This window comes from Plasmodium gonderi (genome assembly GCF_002157705.1).
Source record: "Plasmodium gonderi DNA, contig: Chr12, whole genome shotgun sequence".
Classification (NCBI taxonomy): Eukaryota; Apicomplexa; class Aconoidasida; order Haemosporida; family Plasmodiidae; genus Plasmodium; species Plasmodium gonderi.
In genome coordinates, this window is record NW_021628937.1 from 662,562 (window position 1) to 673,298 (window position 10,737).

At 28.2% G+C, this 10,737-nt stretch overlaps 2 protein-coding genes across 2 annotated transcripts; both read left to right on the forward strand.

Moving 5' to 3' along the window:
• Positions 1-283: 283 nt before the first annotated feature.
• Positions 284-1,591, forward strand: PGO_121220 (hypothetical protein, conserved; the record flags this gene model as incomplete). The annotated part of the gene is made up of 3 exons (XM_028688918.1): positions 284-326; positions 526-862; positions 1,141-1,591. 3 exons carry the CDS (start codon positions 284-286, stop codon positions 1,589-1,591), a joined length of 831 nt encoding a protein of 276 aa, XP_028544719.1.
• A 1,734-nt stretch (positions 1,592-3,325) lies between these two features.
• PGO_121230 (hypothetical protein, conserved) lies at positions 3,326-4,648 on the forward strand (the record flags this gene model as incomplete). Its single annotated transcript, XM_028688919.1, has 1 exon — positions 3,326-4,648. The coding sequence occupies one exon, from the start codon at positions 3,326-3,328 to the stop codon at positions 4,646-4,648; it is 1,323 nt and encodes a 440-aa protein (XP_028544720.1).
• Positions 4,649-10,737: the final 6,089 nt, after the last annotated feature.

Here is a 10,737-nt window from a genome sequence, read left to right on the forward strand (position 1 = left end):
GGGCTCAATTTTAGTTCACACTTTCATGGGCCCTAGCTCGAGTGTAAATCTATTTGTACTGTGCATAATTCTCGCGAGCGTAAATCTCGTGTATGCCAAGATGAATATAATAAAACTTGATAAGGTTTGTTATTTTCATTTTTGTAATGTCGTTCTTCCTATTTTAATTTTTTTTTTCGTTTCATTCATTGCTTTACTAAATAAATTCATGTACCAATAAAGCAATGTTCAAAGAGAGGAAAAAAAAAAAAAAAAAAAAAAAAAAAAAGGTAAATCTTGAAAAATGTTAAACATAGGAAATTTTAACTCGTACATTTACATCCCAGGTGCGTGCAACAACAAAAGTGGATGTTTCTCCCAATTGAACTTTATCTTGCAGAGTCAACCCATTTGCATAACACAGATGAAACTTGGCATACATGTATGTAACTACGTGTATATACCCATACATGTAGTGGCATATAAACCTCCCTCGTGCTTGTTGATTGGTAACATCTATATTTTTCTCCCACTTTGACGCCTCAGTTAAGATCAACGAAAGTATCCGGACAAAATCTCAGGTGTGCTTTGACATTTTGCAAAAATTAGTAGAGAAAAATTTAGCCATAATTACAGATAAAGAGAGCCCAGCGAGTCCATACAGAAACCAAAAGGATGAATTAGATACGAGGGATTTATCAAACCATGTGTTCTACCAGTTGGAGAAATTAAACAAATTTAAAAACAAAAAGAAGGGGGATGGAAGACAAAAGGAATTTAACGATCCCTTACATATAACCATAGCAGGTCCCGTGCAAATAAAAAGGCACATGATTTCGTCTTTTGTTCGAAAAATAAGTGAAGAACTGGAAACACAAAGTTGGTAGGAAATACTTATATAACACAGAGCATGTCAAATGTGTGCGCGTTATTGAAGCACAAACTAGGGCACACAAATATACGTATATATGTGTATGTTTGTACATGCATATATATATGTATATACATGTATAATCCCTTTTTTTCCGTCCTTTTTTTATTTCCATGCTTTTGATTTACACACATATGCGATAGAAAAAACAACTGTTATATATATAATAACCACAGAAACAACTTTTACAAGCCTTATGAAGTCATGGCTAATGTTTTTTTTCTCCGCAGTTTCTATCTGTTTTTTAAGAATGGAGTGGACCTATATAAAAGTCAAAAATATACAAAATATTTTTGTGCGTATTCTGTTATTCCAGAACAGCAAGAAGCCCATTTAGATATTTTATTAAAAAAAATAAACAAAATATTGAGTCAGTTTGGGTTGATAAACAATTATGATAATCGAATATGTCACATGTCATTGGCATACACAAATATCAATTTGGAACCCGTTCTTCAAGAAAGTAAATTAAACATAGATTCTACATTTTGGTCGAATATTCATGAGGCCGTCGAAGATATGCATTTACATACTTGTGCAGAAGATGGCGAATTTTTTATCTACGTAAATCGAATTTGTGTTCGGGTTGGTAACACTGTATATGAATCTCCATTCAAAGCTCCACAGGGGGATATGGATATACTGCAGTCTGATGAATCGTATGATAGTAGCACCGATTAGTACACCTCCACAACACGTGTTCATTTGTGTGTGTGTGCATGTATATTTACCTACCTTTAGTAATACACTAATCCCAACGGTATAACACCGAAGGGTTAATTGTATTTCAAACCCTTACAAACTATACTGTTATGGTGATAATCACATTATGTTTAAATGTGGGCTGCTGGAGAATGATTCCATGAAGGAAGAACGATGTTAACATGCAATGGGGATTTTTCGCATGAACTTTATTTTTTTTTTTTTTTGCTCTTTTTTTGCTTTTTTTTTTAAATTAAAAGAATCATTTTGCATTAACCTTACCATCAACAAGAATATCCCTGTTGAATATTTTAGGTGCGGATGATTATCACTAGACGAATAAAAGATCACATGTCCTGAAATCCAAATCACTGAACTTCCAATTTTTAAATCAGCAAAATAGTGTAACCAACTTCATTCTACCATTTTTGTATAATAAAAAAAAAAAAAATGAAATGACGTCATGTTAAAATCATAAAATTTCAACTATTCATTTGTGTTTATTGATCTCACGGATGTGCACGAATAAAATTCCATACCTTCATGTGAAGGATCAAAAAAAAAAATTACATCCCTGTGTTTAAGTCGGAAAAAAGAAAGTAGCATTATTCTTGTTAAGAATTATTGTGTGTGTACATATACTTTTGCGTACTTTTGGTACTTTTGCATGTTTAGTTAGGTGTTCTTATGTGTTTGTTTATACATTTTCGAATTCGCTTATTTTCACTCTTTTGAAAAAATTATGGGCGAAGAGGAAAATTAAACTCTGCTAATGGGGTTACGTCATTTTTTAATACTCATATTTCTGAAGGGTCTAAAAATAAGAGGCCCCAAATTTTATAAACCACAAAATTGAGAAAAAAAAAAAAAAAAAAAAAAAGTAACTGTTGTATTGGTCTCATAAAAGTTTACACAACATTGTTGGTGGAGGGAAGTTGTAAAGATAAGGATGATTTTTTTTTTTTTTTCCTTTTTCATCTTTTTTTCTTTTTTTTCCTCGTCCCCTTTTCACCATTTCTTGTTTAATTTTTCTATTTATGTGAACAAATATATATTACATATTCACGGTGACAAACGGAAAAACAAGTATTGTGAATTTTGCATTTTTTTGAAAAAAGAAAGCTCAACACATTTTTCGCTGTGCATGTCCTGTAGTAATTTTCACAAATTATAAGGAAGAAATTTGATGACCTTCAAAAATATTACTTCTTAACACGATTGTAGTCTATCGAATGAAACAAGGAAAATAGTTTGCACGTAAATTTGTAAAACAGTTTCAGTCCATTGACGTACATTTCGAAACATTGGTAACACGACAGAAAAGTGTTTAAAAAAAAAAAAAAAAAAAAAAAACACTAAAAATAATGCAACAGGTCAAAAAGTGACCTCCAAAAATAAGCAGCAAAAGTAACTTGCAAAAATAACTTGCAAAATTAACCTACAAAAATAGCCTGCAAAAACGACACTGAAATAAACACCAGCCGCTGCTCACAAAAGCGTGAGAATTTCATTTCACAAATGTGGAATCACGACGATAACTTCCCTGTGGACTAATTTTACCGCTTGAGAACATTTTAATTATGTGCACACATGAGTACATTGACAGTTTTGCGTATGTACATAAAATTTTTGCAAGTTCAGGGAAAATCAAGGAAGAAAAATATAAATTTTGCAAACTGACAATTTAGGAAAGTTTCATAATTCACAAAAATAATGAACCCAAAAGATGACCAAAAGGAACAAGTACTAAATCGCAAATGCTTGAAAAGAAATTTTGAAAAATTGAAATCATTATACAGTGTAGAACTCTTATGTGATACTCCTACAGTGTCTTCGAATAAGAGGAGTAAAGAACTGGATTTAAAAGAAATAGAAACAAGTGAAAAAAAAATTCCTAATGAACAAGATCACTTTTACTACTGTCAAAGAAGCAAGAGAAAGTTCGAAGTAAATTCTAATGAAATAACAGAAAAAAAAAAAAAGAAAAAGAAACATATAACTGAAATTCAAAAAAATCATTACAACTTGGTGAATAATAATAATGATGAGATCACATTGAATTCATTAAATGAATGTACATCCGAAGAGTTGAACCAACAGAAACAAAATGTATCCGTTTTGTGCAAAAATGTAAAGGATATCCTTTCACATAATGTTATACCGAATGGTGACCAGTTCGAACATGATAATAATAATATCCCCAAAGGCGGATTTAGCCAATTAGCAATTATTCCATTTGAAAGGGAGTACATGAACAATTCATCAATGGATTATAAATATGAAAGGTCTAGCAGTAACACACATACAAATTATAGTAATAATGGAAATACCCCACTTGACAAAAATAATATGAAAAATATTTTCCATTTTTTAGCAAGAAAAGATATGCTGTACCAAAATTTATTCAAAAATCAAATAAAGAATAACAAACCCATAATGATCAAATGTGACAATTTAAATTTATTTCTAGACAAAAATAAATGTGAAGGCGAACTCTACACTGAACATTTACCTTCTGATAAGACACTACATATTGATGACCTTTATCTCATTTCGGACTCATTTGTAGCATCAACAAATGAACATCCAGATGCAAACAGAATACTAAACTTACAAAATATAGATCATAAAGGAGTTCACTCTAAATTTTTTAATTCAAAAAATGAAGAGATTGTACCCCCCATCCGTATCATATCTAACGAAGTTCCAATTTTTAGTAACCCTGATAATGCGCAAGATGATTTTGATTCATGTTCCGTAAATATGATTCCAAACGAGAATATAAACACAAATTGTATACCTAATACAGATATGTACCTTTTCAGTAATCATTCAGAGACATCAAATACAAACGATATGACTTATTCACAATTTCATGAGACTATAAAGGATCCATGTTATGTGTATGATGAAAACAGTTATGGCAATTTTAATATTCTAAATGAAGCAGATACAAATAATCTAATCAATACTAACGTAAATGAGAACGATTCTGAAAATACCAGTCTTGTTAATTCCCATAGCAATATATTATAAATTGAGACATGACTAAGAATTATAATACTTACACATGATGTTAATTACAAAAAAATATGTTTAAAAGTAAAAATACGAACAAATGTGTAATGATATTATGTAATATATCTCATTTTTTTTTTTTTTTTTTCAAAAATATAAATCAAACTAGTAAATCTTTCTATACCCCCCAATAGATGTGTATACGCATGAGTTCCCAATTTTACTTCCATTTGATGAAGCTCATTTTATTTGCGGAGAAGTATTCATTGAATCTAGCAAATATTTTGTGATATCCAAAAGAATATATGGATTCCATTCAGAAAGTTCTTCTTTTTTTTTTCTTTTTCTTTTTTTTTTTTTTTTTTTTATCATTACGATTGAATATAATGAAAAAATAATAAAAGGACGCACAAATCCAATCATTTTTATCCCTATTTCTTGTGGATATACATAGAGTTCATTTAATCAACATTTTAAATGAATAACAGGAACAAGAAGATGAACTGCAACAGAAATGGGCATTTAAGCGAATCTCTACATGCATATTAGCAGAATTTGTATAATATTGGAAGCGTATTTATAAGGTCATTTTGAAAGGGATTCGTATTATCCTTAAGGACGTAAGGTCATATGAATCAGCAGTATATTCTTTGGAATTAAAAAGATTTATATATATATATATACCTTGGATATGTATACATATGGCCTCATAGTGCATCAATGGTTAACTCGAAAAAATACCACGTTAGACAACTGCGACTGCGTTGTTTAGGAGAAATGCACTAAACACGATGAAGTCGTGATCGAAAGCGATATGACGAATCTTTTTTTTTTTTTTTTTTTTTTTTACACCTTGATACTACGCTTATATTATAGCGATTTATAAACTTAAATAATTTGTTGAAATGGTGTGCATATCTGTTATAGAAAAAGGAGTTAACTTTTTTTTAATAAATCTTCATTTTTTGTTAGTTTGATTTTTTATTTGCTTCTTTTTCGAATGTGTATACGAAAACACGTAATCGTGTTCTCAATAGTGCGCAAAAGTACATCTACGCTTATATATCTATGCATACATTTTGCACATACATTTCACACATGCATTTGTCACTTTTTATGAATATAATACGTAAGTATGGTAAATTTTTGAGAAAACACCAAATATCATTTTTACCCTTAACATTTGCATATATGTGTTTTATAAAATGTGATTAGACACGGTTTTGCATATACACTAGATTATTCGAATTTATTCTCTTTTTATAAATTATTAAAATATTTAATAAAAAGAAAAACATATTCAAAGGATGCCAATTGAAAATGTAAAAAATGATCACAAATAAGGGAAACAGCCCTTGTTTAGAAATTTTCGTACATTTCGCATTACATTTGTTTGAATATATCTGTGCAAAAATGTCTACGAAAAGTGGCCAATAAACAGTTTATCATAAAAAAAAGGATAGGAAGAAAAAAATGAGCTTGGGTCAACAACGCTGTTTCATAGTTATATCCCCATGGATTTGACTTTGGACCCTTTGAACATACCTACGCAAAAATCATAAAGGCACTGCATCATCCTAATCCTCGGCTAATGCATTTATTTGTATTCTGAATTACGTGAATAATGAAAAAAGTAATATATAAAATTATCACTTGATTTTTTTTTTTTTTTTTCTTACGAAACATTTTAGACATAACATAAAACGTTAGGTTTGTTTACACCGTTGTGCACGAATGGGTTTTAATTAAAGGTAAATAAAAATGTATCTAGTTTGCACATCAATACTTAATTATCGTTTTTTCATATTAGAATGTTCTTTTATCATTTTCGATTAAGTTATTGTGGTAAAAATGCTGGGACGTTTTATTTCATTTGAGATTTCTTTACACATTTTTTTTTTTTTTCTACGCATAACAATTAGGAGTAGAAAAAAAAAGAAAAAAAAAAAGGCATATATATTTCATTTTGCAGCAGTGAAGAGCATGATAATAAATTTGCTAAATGGTGAGTTTCCACTATTGTCTACTTAATCCTGTAGTGAAAATTATGGTACATTTTTTTTTTTTTTTTTTTTTCCCTTCATCTTTATCTTTTCCTATCAAGTACGGAAACTAGTAATTCGACAAAAAAAAGAAAGGAAAAACAAACACACACATATGCACATTACAGATTCGCAAGTGCACGCCGTAGCTATTTAATAATCACCTTCCTTTAAACACAATGTGCTAATTGTGCAACTGTACAATTGTGTAATTGTGCTATTTATGTAAACAGTTTTGCATTGTTCATTAAAAAGGAATAAAACAAAAACAAGAAACGAACTCTTTGATGATTTAGCATAATTAGTGAAGGAGCAATTGTGTTCCTCATTATTGTATTCACATTTTTTCGAAAACGTACTTCTTAATGTAGAGGTACCGGATGCTAGCTATTATATGCGCACGTTAACAAAAGGAAAAAAAGATGTGCTAAGAGCGTTAGTTTCATGGCATTATTTCCTCTGTCTGGAAACGGTGTGACGGGAAATCCTTTGCGGTGAAAATACAGCATAGTACATATATACATGTAAATAGTACATGTGAGTATTTGCTGCAACTTCTTAGTCGAAATGTCAAATACCTGCTATGATTGGACAACTTAGCTATTGAGGTAAATGCTACTTCATTGGGACACATATAGGTGTGTGTTCATGTTGAACATTTAATCAGGATAATAAAAATGTGCTAATACATATTAATGATTAATAGAAAACGAAAACGTAGGAATAATGCAAATATTTTTAATCTTTGCAATTAATACATTTTTCTAAGTTACGGTAAAAAAAATGTAATGCAGTCGAAGCGATAGTTAATATTTCATTTCAGAATAATATTTTAAAGTGCTAAGTGAGGAAAGGAGGAAAGATTATATTATTAATGTTTTTACAACCTCAAATAAGAAAAATAATAATATATATATTTTCACCTCCCCCCCCCCCCCTTCGCAATATATATTTTTATGAAAATTTTATTCATTTTATTACCTATAGAATTAAATAGGAATGAAACGAAAAAAAAAAAAAAACAAACAAAAAATTACACTATTCTGTTCGAAAGGTTGCAACGGATCTTTGTTCATTTGTTTGGAACATATTCGTATATATGTTACCAAAAACAGGGGGGGGGGGGAAAATAAATAAATGAATAAAAAAGTAAACAAAATTAGACGGAGAAGGGAAAAATATTATATAAAATACAGAACGCAACAATGAACAGATTTTTTCTTATGAATGAAATTTGCAAATATGGAATAAATAAAAACAGTCACGAAGAGTTAAAATTGGGTTAATTGTAACACACTTCTACATGTGCAAGGTAAATGTTAATGAAAAAAATGTTGCATAGAAATATTGTTTAATTTTTCATAATTTTCTTTTATTTTAATTTTGTAAATTTTTTTTAGTTTTTTCCTTATCCTTGGGTAAGTGTTACTCTTGTAATTTTTTCAATAATATAATCTGATACAGTTTTCACAATCATGCGAATGTGTAATTTGCGATGGATTAGCACATTGTTATTAACATGTTTCCAATGTTTTGTTAATATGTTACTGTGGTGTTGGATCATTTTTTTTTTTTTTTTTTTTTTTTTTTTTTGTTTTTTGCAATACAACTGTAGCGCATTTGCAAAGCATTTACCACTTCTTTACTGTTTATTGCAATATTTTTACAATGGTGTAATATATACACAAGTACATATATTTGCATAATACTTTTCCCCTCACATATCCTAATTTTTAAGCATATTTCTATAGCCAAATGTGGGGAAATGGGAAATAAACGATATGATAAATAACACATTGTTCTGAACAATTTTTCAACATATCAAATGAATGGAAAATGGAAATTTAAAAAAACTGTAAATGGAACAACGAAAATAACATTAAATCTACAATTGATTTCTACAAAAATATAGAAAATTTATTCTATTAATTTTTTTTTGTTTTTTCAATATCAGACTTCTGCACCTGTATAATCTGTCAATTTAGTTTATTATTTATTTATTTTTTTTTATAAATATATATATGTAAACGTTTAAATTAAAATATTTTCTTTTTTAAAAAAAAAAAAAAAAAAAAAAAAAAAAAAAAAATTAAAAAAAAAAAAAAATGTAATAATTTTAATTCCTGCGTTTTCCATTTTTCGTGCATGAAAATTGGATATTCATTTTTTATACAATGTATATTCATTTTCTACAAATTTAATTATTTAAAATAAAAAAAAAAAAAATAATTCTTTTTTTTTTTTTTACAATTCATTTACACACACATCTTTTTTTTTAAACTCTATTGAGAGAGTAATTACAATAACAAAATTTTACAAAATTACAGACATGCGTGCATAAACATGAAATGAAACAAATGAAATAAATAAAAGTTTGTTAAAAATAAAAAATAAAATATAATAAAAAAAAAAAAAAAAAAAAAAAAAAAACTTAAATGATTAACATGGTAGAAAAAAAAAAAAATTTAAATAAAAGCAAAACGAAGTAAAAATGAAAATCTAAAGAGTTAAGTTAGAACAAACGTTTGCATTCATAAAGAAACAAACAAATATTCAATTACCCCTTGAGGAGATGTGTATATATATAACTGTACAAAAGAGTGAATATATATATACATACGTGTATGTGTATATGTGTACACATTCGTTTAATATTTATACATTACACTTAACCATTGTAAAAAACAGAACGAAGTAATGTGCATATATGTATAATTATACATATTGCACTCCTATAAACACACCTGTATAACATTACGATCAATGTTACATTAAACACATGTACATATTTATTGTTTATAGTTATAGACACAATCGCAACATATTTATATTTGTGTGAATACTTCAATTTGCATTTACATGTTTTCGTAAATCAATAATATAATCATAGTATATTAAAGACGAAACAAAATAAAAAAAAAAATATGAAACTCATTTCACCTAATTTTTCTACGCACAATTGTTTAAGTTCTATTATATAAGTTTTGTGAATAACTGCATGATTGTTCATATGTATAAGGTACATAATATTCATGTGTATGTTTGTTTAAATGTGAAAGAAAAAAGAGGGCGGTGTATGCGTATACACTTTTTTGTTTTTTAAAAAGGAGAAAACTATATTTGTGTAAAAGCAAAAAATAAATGAGTAACAAGTGATAAAGAGTATAAATATTAAGTAAAATAGAACACATTCTGTCAACCTTATCAACACTGTGCTTGTTACTATCATACGACATAGTGTATGTTAACCCTTATTTATGTAGAAGCGTACGATTTTTTTTTTTTTTTTCAGTATAATTTATAGTGTACTTCAACATTTTTAAGTTAATATCGTTTACTATAATAGAGTGTAATTCAGTTGAGTTAAATGTTAACGTCAATTTTGTACTCGCGTACAGATATTATTTCTCCTTTTTCTCTTTTTCTTTTACTTTTTTTTCTTCTTTCAAGTTTTTTCCTTCTTTCTCATTTTCCATGTTTTTACCTCTTTATTTTAAATTTATCCCATAATTAGCAACTCGCATGAAGACTCATTGTAACAAGCACATGACTACAGATGAGTGCTAGGCATCTGCATAAGCATGCATGAACAAGTGTACATAAGTGCAAACATGTATAAACGTGCTAATGTATATAAACATGAAAAACATGTTCATAACATATGTATAATATGTATGTACATAACTAAATATATTTAAGTACGCGTATAATATATATGCATGTGTGCGTGTATGTTTGTATACATCCGAATGTATAAAATTATTGCCCCTTAGGTGGCCTTTCCCCCCCCCCTTTTTTTTTTTTTTTTTTTTTTTTTTTTTCTAGTTTTCCAATATTGAAGGAGGTGCGTCTTATATGTATATATATATATTTTTTTTTTTTGTGTACATTTTAAGAATTTCACACATTTTTTTTTTTTTTTTTTTTTTTTTTGTCATCTTCCTAGGTTAAAACGCAAACATATGATATATAATAATGCGCACACTACTGCGTGTACTATTACATGTTATTACACATACCAATAAATATATGCATATATATATATATATATATATATATATTTTA